Here is a 22,595-nt window from a genome sequence, read left to right on the forward strand (position 1 = left end):
ACGTGCATATGGCCATTTTGGTAAAAAAAAAAAAACTATATTTAATTTATTTAGGATTTGCTAAGTGTGAAGTTGCTGCTGCATTTGACAATGATGGAGTTTATTTAGAAAAGTATGTCTAGAACCAAAGACACGTTGAGTTCCAGATAATGTTGTCATTTTTCGCCTAGAGAACTTTGTAATTTAACTAGAGCCTCTAGGAGAACAGTGAGAGAATTTGATTTATTTAAATTGTTGATTTGGTAGTGTTCTTGTAGAGGTTAGCCGGTGTATAACTCGTCTGCCGGTGAATACTTGTAAGTTTTCTGTCCAGATGAGGTATACATCGGCAATAAGAGAACAAGGGATGGATACCTGCAAAAGACACTCCAACGCTCAAGTCAGTAAATATTTAAGAAGTATATAATAATTCTATGAATATAGAATGTTAGACGTGAAATAGAACTTATCACGTGTGTGTCCTTATAATAATTCTATGAATATAGAAGGTAAGATATGAAATATAACTTATCATGTGTTGTATTTATAATGATTCTATGAATATAGAAGGTAAGACATGAAAATAGAACTTATCATTTGTTGTGTCTGAGATTAGATATAGAAGGTTCCTTTTATAGGCATAGAATTTATGAATGATATTCATGTTATGACCGTTTGGTCATTAAGATAGAAATGATGGTCATTAAGTCGGTAATGAAGGTGTCAGTTATAAGCAAATAATGAATAATAATTAAGGCCGAGTTATAACTCATAATACGCAATAAAGACGGAGTTATAAGGTGACGAATCACAGCCCTCAAGCTTTGTCTGCCAATCATATGATCCAGGCTAAGCTTAGAAAATAAAATGAGTTATAACTCGGTTAAAAGATAAGTGAATAATGATATGGTGAGCCCCAAGCTTAGTCGAGTTATTATGGCAATTATTCAAAAAATAATTGAGTGATAAGAGTCATTCAATCAAGATAGTTGTGTGGGAATACTTTTTCGCTTAAGAACAATTTTAGCATTTGATTGTATGTGAACTGAAAAGTTTAGAAATAGATATCCATTGACGGAATCGATTGTATGATCCGAGAATATAATGGTTAATTATCTTGGGAATTTTTCCGGCCCACAATAGCTTATTTGATGAATTTCTCGCTCAAAGTAATTAGTTATTGATTATAGTGAATGTCATATGACATGAATAAGATAAATTGAGAAAATGAATATGTATAAAGTTGCAACATATATTAAATAATATATATTGTAAAAGTAAAAGAGTTCAAAGTAGAAAAATATACCTTGAAGGTTGATAATTGCAGAGAAGAAGACAACATATATGAATGTCATATATGTCAAATGTGAATATCTGAATTTTGTTTTGTAGAATATGCTTTAATTTGACAATAAAGTAATAAGATAACAGTCATTGAATGATACATTTAGTACAATGTTTTTAGCAGTTACAGTATGACGAGGGATATTCCTCATTCAATAATAGTAAATTTTGAATGTTTGCACATATTTTTGCTTAACTTTTTGTGTTAAATCAATAGTAACATAAAATTTAATAGCATAAAGTATAGAATATATATTGAGGTTTGAATATAACTAATAAATTAGTAAATATTAGTTACACAGAATATAAATGCAAAAGTATGTTGAATAAAATATATAATTTTACTTGTGTAAATAGAGAACTTTGAAAAAATAAGCAAAATTGATAAGCCAGTTTGTGCTCGGATTGATTGAAAATCGAGTTTGTTCTCGAATTGATTGAAAGCCGAGTTTATTCTCGGATTGGTTCATTGATCGATTATGAGATGTGAAATATTATGATACGTAAAAGTGAAGCAACTCGAATGTATAAAGTATACACTTTATAAAAAGTTACGATAGATTAAAATTTGATAAGAGGTATTAAATAAAATCTTAAATAAGATTGTTGAGATTGGTTCAAAAATTTGAATGTATGTGAATCAAGTTTTATGAACCCGGAAGGAGTATGAATTATTTTACTCGTTCCCACAGACGGCGTCAATTGTTCTTGCTGAGATTGGCTAGTGTATAGCTCGTCTACCGGTGAATACTTGTAAGCTTTCTTTCCAGATGAGGTATACATCAGCAATGAAAGAACAAGGGGTGGATACCTGCAAAAGACACTCCAACACTCAAGTTAGTAAATGTTTAAGAACTATATAATAATTCTATGAATATAAAATGTTAGACGTGAAATTGAACTTATCACGTGTGTGTCTTTATAATAATTCTATAAATATAGAATGTAAGACATGAAATATAACTTATTATATGTTGTATTTATAATAATTCTATGAATATAGAATGTAAGACACGAAAATAGAACTTATCATGTGTTGTGTCTGAGATTAGATATAGAAGGTTCCTTTTATAGGTATAGAATTGATGAATGATATTCATGTTATGACTGTTTGGTCATTAAGATGGAAATGATGGTCATTAAGTCGGTAATGAAGGTGTCAGTTACAAGCAAAGAATGAATAATAATTAAGGCCGAGTTATGACTCATAATACACAATAAAGATCGAGTTATAAGGTGACGGATCAGGTAGAAATATTCAATTTGAGATTATTGTGTCTTTTGCATATTAGACTCTGCAATACTAAATTTCTTACATCAAATACAATTCTCCTTTTTGTTTTTTGTTTAACTAATTTAAATACTTTGGTTCTTTCTTTTTTCTAAATTTGATAGCGTTTGTGTATGACGGAATGAAGAAACTAAAAACAATGTGAAATGTGGTATTGATCTTGGTGGTGTTGGTATGTTCATTAATTGTTGAAGCTGAGGCTTTAGTGTCCTATAACTGTAAAGTTATTACCATGGACAGATAAAGTAGGATAATTTTCTATCAATGGCTCCATTTATAAATACTCTTAGCTCAAAATTTGTTTTTACGAGGTCTTTATTTTTCAAATGGGTTCCTTAAAATTTCTTGTTTTTTCTAAGATTTTTTACAATCCTTAAGTTTTTTATTTTTATTTTAAGCTATTATTATTATTATTATTATTATTATTATTATTATTATTATTATTTGCAATGCTAAGTTTTTATTTGTTATTTTATTTTATTTTATTAACAGATATGGTCAGATCTTATTCAAAAAGTCAAAAGAGTTAGTTTGAATGTTATTCAGATTTATGTGAAGATATATCTTCTGTTTTTCTTTCTCTGCTTTTCTTTTCATTTTTCATTTCTTTTCTTCTCACTTGGATAATAAATTAATTAGTTAAGAGTTTAATTATGATTGTATTGTGTCTCTTATGTCTGTCCGTGTGGGCTGTGGTTGATCTAAACTAGGGGTGTTCATGGGCCGGGTGAAATCGGGTTTGATCTGACCCAGACCCAGTCCGAAATATATGCCAGGTCTATTTGTTAGACCCAAATCCGGTCCTAGACCCAATTAAACCTACACACTTTTGGGCCACGATTATACTGGGTAAAAATCAGGTGAAAACCGGGCCGTTAACATTACCTTCTTGTAAGCTAACATGTGAAAATATCCAAATTTTCAAGACTCCAACCATTATTTGACATCGTAAAATTCACTTAGAAAAATATAACAAGAACCAATCCTTCCCTAAAATTAAAGCATAACCACAATCAATACTAATATTGTCTAATAACACCAAATATTTAAATCAATACAAATAACACAATATTATGCATTTTAAACATAAAACATTAACTTATAGTCTTATAATGACTAATAACACAAAATATTAAGGTTTACAATACTTAAATTCCACATAAGAATAACCATCATCTATCACTAATAACACAAAATATTAATTGTGTATGATGACCGGGCCACCGGGTCGAGTTCGGGTGACCCGAGTTATGGCCCAGATCCGACCCGAAATAATGACCGGGTCTATTTTTGAGACCCTTACTCGGCCCTAGACCCAGTAAAATCACACCAAATTAGCCCCTAAAAAATTCGGGGCCGGACCGGGACTTCGGGTCAGACCGAACCGTGAATACCCCTAATCTAAACCAATTTCAGTTCATTTTTCAAAGACCTCAAAGCTTCATAGTTTAAAAATTGTTAGCTGTATAAGATCACTAATTTCTTTTTGTAAATTCATTACTTTCAGTTTTTTTCAATCTCTTCTCAAAAGTTTTTTCTTAATTCTTTATTTATTGTTCCTCCCAATCAAATGTTAAAGCGGAGCTCTTTTTGTTAAAAATTAGGGTAAATTTCATTCTAAGCAACATGATCATTATTTTGTTTAATTTGAAAAGGGGTTGCATTGAATATTCTTATAGTTGTCAATAGTTAAAGAACATCTATTATATTAAGTGGATGTACAATTTGATATTATATTAATTTCTTTCCTAATTTGCTATTTTCATGCTTTCAACATTTTAGACGATTTAGTTTTTCTATCATTTTCTATTTTCCTGATTTTTGAACTTAGGATTATTTTTGAGCTCATGAGAAAGCATGTTATCTAGCAGTACGTACCTTCATTTGTCGAGTAATATAGTTTAAAATTTTATACCACGAATAATTTAATACCAACAACAATTATTTATCATATACTTTTTTTTATTCTCTTCTCCTTATTTTACTGTCAAGTAAAGCAATTATCTATTTAATTGTGTGTTGTTAAATTGTTATTAGGACTCTAATGGTCTCACAGAAGTAGAGTAAGACCTGGAAAATCTCAAAGAACAATTCAATGAAAATTTTTCAGTTGCACCATTGATTAAGTAGTGTTGCACATTGGATTATATTTGCAATTTATCCTAAAGTATGTGCATTTTTTGTTATTATTTAATGATAAATACTATTATTCTAAATCTTGAAAAATTTTATACAATATCTTTTAAAGTATGTAGTAACACATTTAACAATGATTCACTAAATGATTATTCTACTTTGAATGTGGTGTATAGGAAGATAATCTGTTGATAGTTTTGATTTGTGCCATTCTCTTTCTCTTTTTTCTTTTGTTAAATGTTGAAGTGAGTTTTTTGTATTTTGGGATTTATTTAGGTTAATTGCACAAATAATTCATGTAAGTTTTCTCCATATTTTGAGTTAATACCCTGCTATAGAAAATGTTAATGTTGCAAGTGTGAGGAGTCTATGAAGTTAGTCCCACATCAAAGAAAGCAAGGAAGAGTGATGAGAGACCCATTAACTTGACACCTTAAGATTTTGAGTTGGATGTGGTGTCTTCTCATCTTATGTTATCTCACTTGATTCCTCCTCAAAATCTCTCCGGTGATTGAGAGCTCCCCACGGTTGGCTCAACAGAAAACTCTTGAAAAAAGATAGCTTTTATTTGATTTGATCTTATTTTTTAAGGTGAGTTTTTTTATATGATTAACTTATTAGTAATATGAATAAAGAATTTATTTAGATTTTGCTCATGCTGGATTGTGTTCTCTGTGGATCTCAGTTTTTCCAAAACAAAAATTGCATCTGCATAGTACTTTGATGCAAAACTGATATTGTTAACTAAAGCTTTACATGCAATAATTTGGACTTGATTATTGTAGTTGTCATCTCACCTTTGGTGAGAGCTTTACCTTTAATTAAATGTAGATTGTCTTCAAATTTCAGTGGCCGATTACTAAATTGTATCAACCTATTTTGCATTCCAAGTAAGTTATGACATCAAGCTTGCTAGGAGGGATTTTCAGGTTAAATTTGATTATTAGCATGCAATATAAGCAAATTGAAGTCTTTAATTGAAGTCCTTAATTATAAAACCAAAAAAAATGTATTTTACTTTAAATTTTTTATTTTATTATAATTTTTAGGTTGAAATACAAAGGAGATTGTTAATCCCAGCATCTTGAAGCTTTGTAGAGATAGTAGTAATTTTGTTAATCTTGGGTTGAGTTTTATATTTTTCTTTGAAATTTAAAAGCTTTCTTCAGATTATTGTTGGTATGTTTACTATTTGCCTATTTGGGTTTTTTTTGTAGTTTAGCTGAGCCATATATCTCACGTTACATTTTGCCAGATACATTTTGTTCATAATAATGTGGCGAAATTAAAATTGTGAACTATCTGTTTCTTTGGATAACAGGTGTACTCACATTCAAGATTCAAAACATTCTTGGTTTGTATTAGACTATAGTTTCTTTATAAGAAAGAGCAAATAATACTTATACTACTAGGCACTAGCTGTTAGTGATCAATAGTAAATGTATGAAATGTGTAATAGAATGAAATAGTTGCTATTAGATGGTAGTTTCTTTGGTTGGAGTCACAATAGAAGAAAGAACAAATAATACTTATGTTATTTGGTACTAGCTTTTGGTGAGTAATAGTAAGTCTATGAAATGTGTAACGGAATGGAATAGATGCTGTTAGATGATAGTTTCTTTGGTTGGAGTCACATTAGCTGCTAATTTGTAATACTTATCATTAACTATTGTTAATTGACCTAGGTAAGGTAACGTGCGTGCTTCTTCATGCCTATGACAGATGAGAGTAACGTTAATATTCACTAATATTGAATCCTCTTTGGTGAATATTAAAAAATAATTAAAATATAGAGTTTACAATTAGTTATTCTATTTCTTTTTACAAAATGTATGATTATTGATATACTATTATTATTTTGATTATTGCGAGCCAGAGGAATTATATTTTTTATTTTTTTAATAAAAAAGAATAAAAAAGAAGACGAAATTCTCTTTTTTTGTTGTCATTGTATGTGTTCATACATACATGTGTCTATGCATCTATCAGTACAATACAAAGTTTAATTGATCACTAAACTTTAATTTTGATTTAATCTAATGTTAATATTCGGTGCTTGATTGATTCATAGCTATTCATTTTTTTTATGTTGTGGTTTTGGTAGTTTGCTTTGAATTTTGCTGTCAAATTTGGTGAATGAATGATCAAGAACTTTTAGCCTGTTTTTCATGATGTAACAACAGATAGAGTGATAACTGATAAGTTATAACATGCAGTCTAACTTTTTTAAGTAGTTTCATCATTTTTAAATATTTTGCATGCTTAATTTTGCACATTCTTTTAGTAGTTCAATTTATAAATGAAGCATTGAAGTATGACTTAATGTGGCGTATGGATTTTCACACATGATTGTTCATTCAATGGAGCAGTCGTCATGTTACCATGTAGCAAGGTTGCTTTGATAAAATTAATATATGTTATCTATATGGATTTTATAAAAGCCTTTTGTAAGCAATCAATTTGGATTATGTTGTAGTTGTTTTATGATTATGTTTTTATTAAGTCATTTCTATTTAGTTTTCAATTTTCTGACATTAAATGCTATTTTAGGATAATATTTTTTCATTCATACATTTTTCTACGTAGTGGTATCACTTTAACCATTACATATTCTGCATTTGTGTTTATTCATATTTTGTCTATATAGCTTGGAACATTAAACATGCCTGTGTGAAGCACGGGTAATGCACTCATTTGAAATTGATTTTTATTATGATTTATGATTTATAAATCTTATGAGAATGTTGTGTTAGAATTTTTACATTAGCTGACCCGAAATTTTGTTACAGGTAAATTTGTTGAAATAGTATTCTTGACTTATTATTTGAGTTAGTTTATTATTTATAGTACAACTTCACTTATCAATCTGTATTTCATTAGCCATTATAACAATATCACGTGCAAATGGCCGTTTTGGTAAAGAAAAGCTATATTTAATTTGTTTAGAGTTTGCTAAGTGTGAAATTGCTGCTGCATTTGGCAATGCTGGAGTTTATTTAGAAAAGTATGTCTAGAACTAAAGACATGTTGAGTTCTAGATAATGTTGTCATTTTTCGCCTAGAGAACTTTGTAATTTAACTAGAGCCTCTAGGAGAATAGTGAGAGAATTTGATTTATTTAAATTGTTGATTTGGTAGAAATATTCAATTTGAGATTATTGTGTCTTTTGCATATTAGACTCTGCAATACTGAATTTCTTGCATCAAATATAATTCTCCTTTTTGTTTTTTAGTTTTACTAATTTAAATACTTTGGTTTTTTTTTTTTAAATTTGATAGCGTTTGTGTACGACGGAATGAAGAAACTAAAAAAATGTAAAATGTGGTATTAATCTTGATGGTGTTGGTATGTTTATTAATTGTTGAAGCTGAGGCTTTAGTGTCCTATAACTATAAAGTTATTACCATGGACAGATAAAGAAGGATAATTTTCTGTCAATGGCTCCATTTATAAATGCTCTTAGCTCAAAATTTGCTTTTACAAGGTCTTTATTTTTCAAATGGGTACTTAACTCTCCTCCTTGCTTCTTTTTTCACTTCACTGAGCTGAAAGTCAAAATACTCCGCCAGTCTTTCTTGTCAGTAATGGAAGCAATCGTCCCTACCGTCGTAAAATAAGAGCACCCTTTTTCCCATGACGACTAGGAACGGGCAATTCAAAAATTTCACTTCGAATTTCGGACCTCTGATTCTTCCTCTCTCTCTCTATTCTACAAATACTACCCCCCGACATTAAATAGAATGAATTCCGATACTGGAAAGCGGCCGCTCTAGATCTAGGGATTAGCAGGTTGGCTTAATCTAAACTTACTTACTATAAGAAGATCGGAAAACCTAGTTTTCGAAGTTAATGTGGGAAATTACACATTCTTACCTAAAGAGGAATTCAAATTGCCTAAAAGCATGAGCCTCTTCGACGACACTAGCCTAGGCCTTCTTCCCACTAGACATGACTTGGCCTAACCTTTGGCGGGGTGACGACATAGACTCACAATGGCTTTCACCTTAGCAGGATCAGCCTCAATTCCTCTCTCACTCACGATGAAAGCTAAGAGCATATTGGAGACTCTTATCAGTCAGTACAAAGCCCTTCACTTCTTTCCCTCACATCAAGGAGAGAGCATTCTTAACAATCTAGTCCCTCCTGAAATAAGACAACACAGGGGCTATTAAGCAACGGGCAAAGAAAGAATGTTTGAGCTGAGACGGATAGATTGAGAATGTCTTAGAAGAGAGATGATAAGCTAGAACGAACAACACACCTGCGACCAGACTTGCTACGCTAGTAGGGCTTGTGGGCAAAGCTCTGGGACTAGAGGCCTTTGGGATTGATGCCGAGACTAGATTCGAAACTAGAGATTGCTCGAGCAGGTTTTCGGCGTCATGATGCAAGAATGACATCTGAGATCGCTCATTCCATTGCTTTACAGTCATGATAGGAAGAATGAGTCTAGCGACCAGGAAGCATAGATAGCAAAGGTTCCTTAAAATTTCTTTTTTTTTTTTCTAAGATTTTTTACAATTCTTAAATTTTTTATTTTTATTTTAAGCTATTATTATTATTATTATTATTATTATTATTATTATTTGTTGCAATGCTAAGTTTTGATTTGTTATTTTATTTTATTTTATTTTATTGATAGATATGGTCAGATCTTATTCAGAAAGTCAAGGAAGTTAGTTTGAATGTTATTCAAATTTATGTGAAGATATATTTTCTGTTTTTCTTTCTCTGCTTTTTTTTTTTTTTACTTTTCATTTCTTTTCTTCTCACTTGGATAATAAATTACTTAGTTAAGAGTTTAATTATGATTGTATTGTGTCTCTTATGTCTGTCCGTGTGGGCTATGGTTGATCTAAACCAATTTCAGTTCATTTTTTAAAGACCTCAAAACTTCACAGTTTAAAAATTGTTAGTTGTATAAGATCACTAATTTTTTTTTGTAAATTCATTACTTTCATTTTTTTTAAATTTTTTCTTAATTCTTTATTTATTGTTTCTCCCAATCAATTGTTAAAGCGGAGCTCTTTTTTGTTAAAAATTAGGATAAATTTCATTTTAAGCAACATGATCATTATTTTGTTTAATTTGAAAAGAGGGTTGCATTGAATATTCTTAAATGTGTCAATATTTAAAGAACATCTATTATATTAAGTGGATGTACACTTTGATGTTATATTAATTTTTTTCCTAATTTGCTATTTTTATGCTTTCAACATTTTAGACAATTTAGTTTCCTATCATTTTCAATTCTCCTGATTTTTGAACTCAGAATTATTTTCGAACTCATGAGAAAGTATGTTATCTAGCGTATACCTTCACTTGCCGAATAATAGCTTGAAATTTTATACCATGAATAATTTAATACCAAAAATAATTATTTATCATATATTCTCTCCTCATTTTGCTGCCAAGTAAAGCAATTATCTATTTAATTGTGTGTTGTTAAATTGTTATTAGGACTTTCATGGTCTCACAGAAGTAGACCAAGACCTGAAAAATTTCAAAAAATAAAACTCAATGAAAATTTTCGGTTGCACCATTGATTAAGAAGTGTTGCACATTGGATTATATTTGTAATTTATTCTAAAGTATGTGCATTTTTTGTTAGTATTTAATGATAAATACTATTATTCTAAGTCATGAAAAATTCTATGCAATATCTTTTAAAGTATGTAGTAACATATTTAACAATAATGATTTACTAAATGACGATTCAACTTTGAATATGGTGTACAGAAAATTTTTTTCCTTATGTATAATGCAAGCAACAATGCGTTTAAATGTGTATTTCTATTTTTTACAATAATTTGGTTTTTTCAGATTTTTGTAATATTTTTATTTATTTGTTACTTAATTTTAACTTATAGCTACGAGTTCTATGAATTTTTTTTTCTATTGTTGAGAATTAATTTTAGCATAACATTGATATCTTAATATTAACCATAAGAAATTCATTGTTTTTATTTATAAATAGAGATCTTGGTTTATTTAATTTGGTGACTCAATGTGAAGTGTACAATTATGTATGATACATTTGTAATAAAATTATAAAAATAGTGTATGTGTCATTGTGATGTAAATGTGACTTATATTAACTCGTGGATTGGTTTAGCATTCTCATGCACGAGCACTACACTAGTGTAAGCTAAAAAATGGTTTGAGGTTCAAGGTAAATGATGAGAGCTACAAAGAGGTAAATCATGTTTGAAATTGGGAGGCAGCCTTAAGATTGGATTCCTCTCAAAGAAATTGACAGGCTTTAGATCGAAGCTGGATGACACCGTAGGCATGATGGGATAGTCCTCTTGACAAGGTATGTGATGGAATCCAAGTGTGTACCACAGCACAATGTCCTTCTTCTCAATTGGCCGATCCCTGTATGTAACATTGTGTTATTTTCTTTTCTTTTCTTAACCACACTTATGCTATGAAACACGGACATTAATACATAAATACGGTGGTACATATTTACCGTTTGTTTATTGAGACACGATGTCACACAAACATACATAAAATACATATATTTGGTGTCCTTCAAAAAAGATGAGACATTAAGATACATTGAATAAAATACAAATATTTACTCTTTTATCCTTAGTAATTTATTTTTATTCTTATCCCATTGGTAATAATATAAGAGTAAAATTAATATTTAGTTTATATTGGTATATTTTGTCCAATATCACTAAACACAATAAAAAATTTGTGTCTTTTTGTGTATATATCTCTTTGTGTATTTATGTCTAAGTCTATGTATTTGAAAGACAATAAATAAACGCAACCTTATATCTCATGAGCCAAATTTTAATTGAGTGCATTAATAACTTCAAATTTTTGTCTTTTTAATTAAAACTTTTCTTCTCATAAACCTTAATAAATATTTTGAAGATATTAATTAATAAACGATTGATAGGAGACCAACACTTTTACCTTTTTTAAAAAATGTTATTATTTAAATATAAGATAAAAATAAAATAAAATAAAGTGTTAATCACCTAATATTTTTCTTAACAAAATGTTATAAAATGTTATATTTTATCATCAAAGATTTAAATAGTTATAAATTCTAATCATAAATGTTATAAAGTAATTTGATACTCATTAAAGATTGGATTAGTTCAACAAAACTATCTATAAAGAGTTGTCCGATAAATTGTTTTATCCAACTAATTTAATTTTTAGTGAGTATCAAATTAATTTACATCTTTGATCTTTCATTATCAAAAAAGTAATATCAAGGAACTAATTTTTTTCAGCTAACATTAATCAATTTTTTAAAATTATTTTATTTATCTTGAATTATAGATCTTAAATTATAAATTTTTAATCTTAAATTTTAAATTATGAATTCTAAACCATAAATTCTCCAAAAAATAAAAACTTTTAAAATTAAAAAAAGAAATATTGACTAATTAACTAAATAAAAATTGATTCTCTATATTTTTTCTTAGAATTATCAAACACTTAAATCTTTTATAGTCAATAATTTATTCAAATGTATGTGAATACCTCATCATATGGTCATGAAAGAATTGTATGTGTATGTCTAACCTGTTGGACCATACTTGAAGTGTGTCATCACCTTTGCTCTGGTAAGCAAATAAGCCACCAGCCCATTCTTCACTCTTGTTATAAGGAGTGACCCATATTTGGTTATTTGTAAATGCTGCCCTCTTCTGTGGTGGGTCTTCAGGATCCAAAAGGCTAGCAGCTGTGCCACTTGGAACCACCTTGTACCCAACTGGGTTCCCTATCTTTGTCTTTTTTGATGGGTTTGTCATGTGAAATTCAGATGGGTCATAGAGGCTGAGCCTTATTTGTGCATCCTTCTCTGTCTTTGCCACATTTCTAATTGCTTTTAGGTAGCTCTTTCTAGGTGATTCTCCTGGTGAGGTCTCATGTTTCTTAATATTTACCTTGGTAAATGAATTGTCAGTGCCATCTATGTCCAAATCAAGGTAATAAATGATGTAATGGTCATGAATTACACCGATTAAATTCTCGCTCAAAAGGGGGCCATAGAGATATTCTTCGCTTGGAACTTGGTTCATGTGATCATAGATTGTTCCTTTCACCATCAACATACCACTTAGTCCAACCTATGAAATCGAAAAAAGTAAAAAAACAAAAAACAAACAAACAAACAAACAAATTACGAAGTAGTAACAACTAATAACATAAAATATTGAAGGGAAAAAATGCACTAACCTTTGATCTGATTAGCCCATCAGTTTGGAATTCCCAGTCAACGATGTAGTCGTAGTTTCCCACGGAGGCTGCCATCCGAACCACTAGATTCACTTTTGGCCTCACCTCTGTAACCTGACATTATTTATTTATTGGCGGTAACAATATTTATTTATCTATTTATTTTATAAAGAAAATTAAAAGTCCTCGCATTAAAAAGCAAGTTAAAATAATTACAACTATATTATCAATGCAAACAATTATAAATTTCCGTAAAATGGTAGTAAAAATATTTTATCAATTAAAAGATATTAAAAGAACAAATTATTTTTTAATTAAATCAAATCATGTTTTGTTTAACTTTTTCAATTAAAACTTTTAATTTATTAAACTAATGTAATTAAATTTAGTTATTAAAATAAATTATTAATTAAGAATTTGTGTTTGAAGAAATAAGAAAGATGGTGTTGCCTTGAAGTTATTGAAGGGGGTCTCAGCATGGCGCCAAGCAATGTCCCCAGCATAAGTCTCAAAGACGCAGATGATGTTGGGTCGGAGGTAGGGCGTGGCATCAGCGGCTGCAAAGACTGCATCCATGTAGTAAGCATTTCTTGGGCAGTCGTTGAGTGGGTCCAGAGGCATTGCTTGCAGCCCAAACCCGTATTCGCCCGCGTCCATGTACGTCTTAAAATACCACGCGTCCGTTGGATCCATATACGGTACGAACAATTCAGATGTGAATCCTTTGTACATCACGCTCCTCATCTCTGACGTGTCTGGATCCCTAACCTTTCAAAAAAGTAAATTGTGGTTCACAATTTTGGCATCCAAAAAGATTTTAATTCCACTCAAATACTTATTGGTAGATATTTGTTATACAATACATGGAAACTGATCTTTAAAAAACTTTTAATCAGATACTTTGGTTTTTAAAAAAAATTTATTCTTTTCTAGAATTACTTTTATATTGATTCCTTTGTTTGTCTTATAGTAATATATTTTAAAATTTGATTGTCCTATAATAAAATTTATTAAAAATTTATTTATTTAATATACAGATTAAAAATTTAATTGAAAGCAACTAAGAAGTCATGTCCAAAAAAAATAATTTTTAAATTTCTAATAAACAAAAAATTACTAAAGACGGAAGTGTCTAATTTAAAATTTTTTAAATTTTAAAGACAACTAAAATAAGTATTTTTTAAAAATTTTAATAAATTAAAATAAAAAATTATATTTTCAATCGTATTTGATATACATAGAAAATCAATTATTAAATATATTAGAATATAAAATATATATTAAAAATAAATTAAATTATACATATATTTATATAAATATATAATGATTAATTTAGTAATTAATTTTCTGTGTATATAGATATTTTTTAATATAAAAACTAAAATCTTATTTAAGCTTAAGAAATATGTTATTTTTTGTGAACACTAACATCAAATTTAATCTCCGGTGTACAGGAGTAGTTTATGAGTTTAATGATATTAACTTGTCATCTGCATGCCTGCAAGGCTGCAAGTGAAATTAATGATCGAAACTTACCTTGGCCTGTGAAATTATGATCCCAGCTCTGGGATCTGCCTTCAAGTGAAATTCCCAATTTGCCCATTTGACCAAATGCCCATCTTCAACTATGAAGCTTGGCCCTTTGGGCTGCTCCATTGATATTGGATTGAAAAGATGCAATTCACCACGGAGTTTTTGAACAGAGTAACGGTAGTCAGTGTCAATTCCCTTAGCAACAGGGATGCCTCTGCCATTATCAAAAATGTGCAACACCTCTTCCCTATCCATGTCAATCAGCACAGTGAGCCCCTCAATTGGTTTCATGTAGAAGTTCACGCTGTCCTTCATGGAAAAACACTGCACCTTAATCACCCTTCTTTTGTTCTCTATTGGCATGTTGTACCACCCTGAAGAGAGTGGCACGCATTTAACATCTCCCATGTTGATCCCACGCTGGGCGATGGTGCCATTGAACTCCACGTTCTTGAATGGAACCTCCAGTATTCTCGCCGTCTCCTCTATTGTTAATATTGGGTACCCCGAAGTCGAACCCAATTCATTATAGGATACCTGTGATGAATAAGTAGTAGATAATTTAAATGAGGTGTCAACAACCAATAAAATTAGAACAATTATATTATGCGCAAAAATAAAATCAACTACTAAAATAGTTATAATATAACATAAAAAAAATATTTAAAAAATTATCAAAATTTATTGTTTTTGTCTATATTTTTAGTTATTGGTCTATTTTTTTTAGTTTATCAATTCAACAATATATTTTTAAGTATATATTTAAATATTATTAACAAATTATTAACTAAAAATAATAAATTTTATTAATTTTTTAATATTTTTTAAATATTAAAATACAAAATGTATGTTAAAAATAAATTAATAACGTATGTATTTATACGCAAAAAATTAATTTAGTGTATTTATAACATATTTCACGTAAAAAAAAATCTAGTGATTATGTAGGGACAAATTTTAGTTGATAAGAAGATTATGTATACCTCGGAAGTATTGAGGTCTACTAAGAGGATATGAGATTTTCCATTGACCATAGCAGTGACAGAGGCCTTCCTTGGCAGAAGGGGATCTCCGCGCTTCCATTTGAGAACGAGCTCTTTATCGGGCTCTTCAAGGGCAATGGCGTTGAGTGAGTACGTGGATGAGGACTCGAAGAGAGGGTGCGTGGCGAGAATGGCACGGACCTTGTTGAATTCGTGAACGGTTAAAGGGTCTAAAGGGTGGTGAGGAACATCCGATTCATGGTGTGTGGGGCCCGGTTTCTTGATGAAATTCTCAGGGGATGATGGAAGGTGAAGCCAGGTGAGGAGTAGAAAGAGTGATATAGATATTGAGAGAACCAGAGACCTTCTCAATTTTCTTCCCTCCATGGAGTGTGCTAGTTACTTTATGCAGGACTCTTCCTGAAATAGAAATAGTTCAGTGTGTCACTCTTCTATATACAATGTTTTTTCAAAAATATTATATGTACAGACAAAAATTAATTACTAAATCAATCATATTTTATATATATATATATATATATTTTGTTTAATTTATATTTTCTATGTAACATTCTTGATACTTTTTTGCTGTCCTGTTTTATGGACAATATGTGTGACACTAGTTTAGTTTCTAGACTAAGAAATGAAAATAAACCAATTTTCTATTGTCTGCACTCTTAATAGTGAAAATAATAATATATTTGATTATTAGTTGAAAAAACTAGTTATCTAATTTGATTGTTCTAAAAAATTTGTAACGTTATTAATATAAAGGGTTACATAAAAAGTTAAGATTTAAACAAAATTATATTTGTCTTGAAAATTATTTTTATTGCTTCAATCACTGAATAACAATGATTTATTATAAAAATTATTCAAAAAATACTATGTGCATACTAAAATCAGTAATTATGCAGTCACAAAAAAAAAATCAGTAATTATGTATTATTTAATTCATTGTTAATGTGTATTTTATATTTTATTGTATATTTTATATTAGTGATTAATTTTAATAGCTAATTTTGGTAAACATCTAACATGGTTAAAAGTTATTTGTACTAAATTTTAAAAAAAAAAAATTGAACATCAATAAGATCATAATCTAACAATATGCATTTTAAACTTTTATATTATTGTTACTTTGTTTTATGAAAATTATGTCAAAATAATTTTGGATTAATATGAAATTTATAGTCATGATCTATGATACATAAATTTCAAATGAAATGATAAGTTTTACAATAAAGGAGTAAATGATCATTAAATTCTTGAAAATTTTGATTTCGGATTAATTAATTCCTAAAGAAAAAAAATTAATTTGGACTTCCAAAATAGTAAACAGTAAACATATGATGTTCTTCTATCAATTCAACTAAAACTTAACGGTGATGCTTATATATATGGTTAATTATTTTTATATGTTTATCTATGAAATATAGTCATATAAATAACAATTTTTGGAATGAAACTTCACTTATTTTGATAGGATTGATGATAAATAGAGAATAAGAATATATGAAAATTGAAAAAATAATAAATGATTCACTGTCTAAACCTACATCGTTGTATAACGAGACAATAACAAGAATAATGAGACATGCACTACTATAAATAACGAAATATATGGACAATTCGGTTTCGTTTTATACTATTTATTGACAAAATGATATACATGTTCATCGTTTGCTATTTTGAAGGGTACTTTTTTTTCTGTAAGAAGTAATTAGTCCAAGGTCAACATCTTTAAGAATCTAATTGTCATTTACTTTAAGAAAAAAAATTGTTCCCCTACACTTCCTATCAGCTGCAACATGAATCATGAACTAGCATGCAGTGCCCAAGATAGAAGTGAAAAATCCTAAGCAAAGTAAAGGAAACTAGAATATAATTATTAGTTAGTTACCTGCAATTAGTGATTCATTGGCCAAAGGCAAAGCTAAACCCTGACTTGATACTCTCCTGTTCTACAACTTTCTTTCATCTTCAGAGCCCTTTAAATGTTTTCTAATATAACAGAATATGTGCAACAGGGGTAGGTGAAGGTTTTTATGAAGTCTGAGAGTTAAGGTTTATGGGTTGTGTACTTCTTCTGTTCACACTTCACAGGCTTCTATTTTCATAATGCGTGGCGATTACTACTGGCGAGTGGCAAGGATTGGAAATATATGGTGACAAGCATTTTAGGCTCTTCTTGTTTGTTTTAATGCCGCAATCAAACTTTTTCTTATTTTTTCTTATTTTTTCCTTATTTTTTTCCGTTGAATTATCAACGTACATCTGGATTTTCCAACTGTTATGAAAGGAGTATAATTTCACAGGAAGTTTTTTTTTCCTATCTCCTTTTTTAATGACAATTAAAATTCAACTATATCTAACTCAAACATAAGTATAATAAATTCGTACGAAAAGTCTAGGAGCCAACAACTTTTTCAAATTCTAGCCAGCAGCATGTAACCAGTAAAGAAAAATGAACCATTGGATGAAATTTCACACCATTAAAATATCATTGATGACTATTAATAATTCAATTTCATAAAATATTTTTAAAACTGCGTTTATACATTATTTTCTCCAGCAAACCTTATTTAGATTTTTCATTAACAAATAGACATTAAAACATGTTTCACATTTCGTAATTTATTTCAACTCTGCAATAAAATGTCTTAGCTAGGCTCAAATTTAATAACCCTTTGGATTCTGTGTGACTTGTTTCCTCATGAGGTTAGGGGTCACTATAAGAGGTGTCGTATCTTTGTTATCTATCGTCCATTTTGTGTTTGTTCCAAGTGTACTCTTTTCCACGGAAAAAAATAGAACAGTTTCAACTGTTTGAATGGTATTATTTTTATATGATTTGACATTGCAATTTGCAACCACCTGTTATCATTTGCAACTACTAACTAGTAACTACCCAAATTAAAGATCCCCCAAATTGGCAAATTGCCAAACACGGCATGTTTTTCTTTACTTTTTATGATAACGAAGTCCCAAACATATAAGTGTAACAAAATTCTTTCCACAAATTAAGAAAGATTTTTGAATTCGGGACTGGTAAGGCTTAGTTTCCAGTTAGTACCTTTTTACCTTTGATGCCATTTAGCCTAGTAATCAGATCAACAGTATCATTGATTTTGCCAAGAAGCAATAGCTCAAATGACAGAGTCTCCTCATACTCAATTAAGAGGTTGCGGATTCGAGTCTCTATATCTTTGGTAAAAAAAAAAAACAGTAACATTGATTTTAGTCCAACCACTTTTGATTCCTCACGTTGCAGTTCGATCAATCTGAATTTTAAAGGGTTCCCAGCACTGATATAATCAAATTGAAACATTTGCCTTAAAGAAAACCAAATGGTAATCACTTCCTGTTATTACATTGAAGGCAGAAGAACTACTGTGCTTTTTTATTAAAATTTGTAAAAGGAATTTTGCATCATATTGATTTTTCAAACTTAATTTTGAGGGCAAAAAACAGAAATAAGCCAAAGGAGAAAATAATTTACGTGAATAAGCTAAAACGAAAATTACTTCATGAATCCAGTAATGCCAGCTAAATTTAAACTCTATTTCTACATAATTCGAACCAGCTGGGTGCGAATTATACACAAACACACGCACACACTAATTCAAACCAGCTTGGTTCGAATTACACACAGTAATTCATGGTATAATTCGAATTATGCTGTTAAAAAATTAATAATTTATTAAAAAAAATTATTAAAAAATTTATTTAAAATATTAATAATTTAAAAATTAAAAAATATATATTTTATTTCATACGTTAAAAAAAAGCTAACAAAATATTTAATTACGAGACTTTTTTAAAATATTAATGAGCTATCAATTCGAATTTCATACAATACTTTTCTGTCCATTTTTAATAGCTCATGAATATTTTTTAATAAATTTTTTTAATAATTTTTTTTTAAATTATACTACAAAAAATATTTTATCCTATGCAAAATAATTTAAAAAAAATGGCTTAAAAAATGTTAGGAGTACTATAAAAATTTGTAATGTTTTAATAACTTAGGTAAATACATGCATGTACTCAAATTTTAAATAAAATATTCTACATAGTCAATAATAATTTAGAAATGAAAGAAAATATTTTATTCCATACAAAATAATTAGAAAATATATTTTATTCTATACAAAATAATTTTAAAAAATGGCTTAAAAGTTGTTATGAGTACTATAAAAGTTTGTAATATTCTAGTGATTTAGGTAAATACATGATAAAAATATTTTTTCTTTAATTTCTAAATTATTAGTGATTATGTAGAGTATTTCTTTAATGTTCTAAGTCATTAGGACATTACAAATTTTTATAGTACTTCTAACATTTTTTAAGCCATTTTTTAAATTATTTTGCATAGAATAAAATATGTTTTTGTGGTATAATTTAAATAAATTTATTAAAAAATATTTTTGATAATTTTTTAATAAAATTATTTAAATTATATGATGAGATATTACATGATTCGAATTACGCATGGGAAGTTCGAATCACTCTGATTCAAATTATATAGTGAGCAATTCGAATTCTATACAATACTCTTCTGCCCATTCTTGAATATTTGTATGGAAAAAAATATTTTTATCATGTATTTACCTAAATCACTATAATATTACAAACTTTTATAGTACTCATAATATCTTTTAAACCATTTTTAAAAATTATTTTGTATAGAATAAAATATATTTTTTAATTATTTTGTATGGAATAAAATATTTTCTTTCATTTCTAAATTATTATTGACTATGTAGAATATTTTATTTAAAATTTGAGTACATGCATGTATTTACCTAAGTTATTAGAACATTACAAATTTTTATAGTACTCTTAACATTTTTTAAGCCAATTTTTTTTACATTATTTTGCATAGGATAAAATATTTTTTGTAGTATAATTTAAAAAAAATTTATTAAAAAAATTTATTAAAAAATATTCATGAGCTATTAAAAATGGACAGAAAAGTATTGTATGAAATTCGAATTAATAGTTTATTAATATTTTAAAGAAGTCTCGTAATTAAATATTTCGTTAGCTTTTTTTAACGTATGAAATAAAATATATATTTTTTTAATTTTTAAATTATTAATTTTTTTAATAAATTTTTTAATAACTTTTTTTTAATAAATTATTAATTTTTTAACAGCATAATTCGAATTATACCATGAATTACTGTGTGTAATTCGAACCAAGCTGGTTCGAATTAGTGTGTGCGTGTGTTTGTGTATAATTCGAACCTAGCTGGTTCGAATTATGTAGAAATAGAGTTCGAATTTAGCTGGTTCGAACTACATATAAACGTGCATTGGTGAATTCATGAAGCAGTTTTTGTTTTGGCTGATTCGTGTAAAATTTTACTCCCCTTAGCTTATTATTGTGATTTGCCCTAATTTTGATGAAAAATAAATCAGTGTTAGCCTGATTTATGTTTGACAGCTTTTATATGAAAATAGATTATATAGTAAAGTGAATGTTGGCCAAAAAAAATAGAATAAATGATCATTTATATCCATAAAAGATGAAAACACTGACATATGAATTCACATTAAATCGAAACTAAACTTGTACCCACGTAAGATATCCTTCGTGTGACAAAAGTACCCTACGTGGCACTCCAACCCTCCAAAGACAGGGTACTTTTGTCACACAGAGGACATCTTGCGTGGGTACAAGTTTAGTTTTGATTTAGTGTGGGTACATATGTCAGCGTTTTCATCTTTCATTGGTACAAATGGTCATTTATTCAAAAAAATAATAATAAATGACCATTTGTACCCATGAGAGATGAAAACGCTAACATTTGTACCCATGAAAGCTCGAAACTAATCTTGTACCCATGATAGATGTTGTCCGTGTGACAAAAGTGCCCTGGCTTGAATCTGAGCTTGGTTCGTGGGTTTTCGAACCTACGTGGCACTCCCAACCTTCCCCCCCCCCCAAAAAATCTGAGCCAACCATTCACCATCATCATCTTCATCTTCTTCACCATCACCATCACCATAACCCCTATAACCTCCATCACCATCACCTCAGCACCGCCACAGCCACCTCCCTTCACCACAACCTCCGGCGACAACCCACACCGCTGTGCCCCTTTCTCTTCTTCTTCCCCTCTTCTCACCTCCGCTGAGCCCAGAAACCACAGCGCCAGCTCCTCCTCTCCACCAAACATCCGCGACACCCAACCTTCTCCGCAGCGTCCTTATGGCGTTCCAACCCGTCACCACTCCCCTGTCCGAACCCTGCCTCCCCCAAAGCTCCCAGCAGCATCAGACAAGTCAAAATTTTCAAACAGTAGTATGAATCAAAACAGCAAAATTTTCAAACACCAGCATGAATCAAAATAAACCTAAATCCACTAACATGCATTTATAACTAACCAAATTAAGCAAAATGAACTAAAAGCAATACAATAAAAGAAACAGAACTCAGGAAAAAACGCAGGAGATGCAAGACACAGGGGAAAACGGAGGGGATGGAAGACACAGGGGCTGCACCCTGTTCTGGTCGTTCCATGGTAGAACGGGAAACGGGGCTGGAATCGCGACGGTGCTAGGCTGGTTCGCGATGGTGAGACGGGATGACAGAGAAGGAAGAAGAAAGGGGGAAAGGGGCTCATCGTCGGTGTCGTTGTGGCTCGTCGACGGCGCGGCGGTTCGGCCAGTGAGAGAGAGGGAGGAGAAGGTGGCCGGTTCGTTGGTGTGGCTGAGGAAGACAGAGAACACGCAAAGGGGAGAAAAGGGAAGGGTTGCAGTGGCTCGTAGAAGGTTGGGTGTCGCGGCTATTTGGTGGCAGACGAGAGGAGACCCAGGAATGGAGAAAGTGGCCGCTGCCGCTCTGGACTTTGGTGGAGAGGAGGAGCTGGCACTGTGGTTTCTGGGCTCAGCGGAGGTGAGAAGAGGGGAAGAAGAAGAGAAAGGGGCGCGGCGGTGTGGGTTGTCGCCGGAGGTTGTGGTGAAGGGAGGTGGCTGTGGCGGTGCTGAGGTGATGGTGATGGAGGTTATGGAGGTTATGGTGATGGTGATGGTGAAGAAGATGAAGATGATGATGGTGAATGGTTGGCTCAGATTTGGGGGGGGGGGGGAGGTTGGGAGTGCCACGT

General features: G+C 30.2%; 1 protein-coding gene across 1 annotated transcript; it reads right to left on the reverse strand.

Annotated features, from left to right (window-relative positions):
• Nucleotides 1-10,825: 10,825 nt before the first annotated feature.
• On the reverse strand, nucleotides 10,826-17,618 carry LOC107629880 (amine oxidase [copper-containing] gamma 2). The gene is made up of 7 exons (XM_016332818.3): nucleotides 17,382-17,618; nucleotides 15,479-15,898; nucleotides 14,499-15,032; nucleotides 13,413-13,730; nucleotides 12,963-13,076; nucleotides 12,306-12,853; nucleotides 10,826-11,129 (listed from the first exon to the last, which is right to left on the reverse strand). Exons 2-7 carry the CDS (start codon nucleotides 15,863-15,865, stop codon nucleotides 10,919-10,921), a joined length of 2,112 nt encoding a protein of 703 aa, XP_016188304.1. The 5' UTR covers nucleotides 15,866-15,898; nucleotides 17,382-17,618; the 3' UTR covers nucleotides 10,826-10,918.
• Between the last annotated feature and the right edge of the window lie 4,977 nt (nucleotides 17,619-22,595).

Source organism: Arachis ipaensis, chromosome B3, assembly GCF_059453495.1.
Source record: "Arachis ipaensis isolate K30076 ecotype BB chromosome B3, ASM5945349v1, whole genome shotgun sequence".
Taxonomy (NCBI): domain Eukaryota; kingdom Viridiplantae; phylum Streptophyta; class Magnoliopsida; order Fabales; family Fabaceae; genus Arachis; species Arachis ipaensis.

Bases quoted from the DNA above. Each gene is read 5' to 3' on its own strand.
- LOC107629880 (XM_016332818.3), bottom strand. From the start codon at position 15,865: ATGGAGGGAAGAAAATTGAGAAGGTCTCTGGTTCTCTCAATATCTATA. The intron at 13,077-13,412 runs GCAACACCATCT...AAATAATGTCAG, and splicing joins CCCCCTTCAATAACTTCAAG to GTTACAGAGGTGAGGCCAAA. The intron at 11,130-12,305 runs GTTAGACATACA...TGTTACATACAG, and splicing joins CTTCAAGTATGGTCCAACAG to GGATCGGCCAATTGAGAAGA.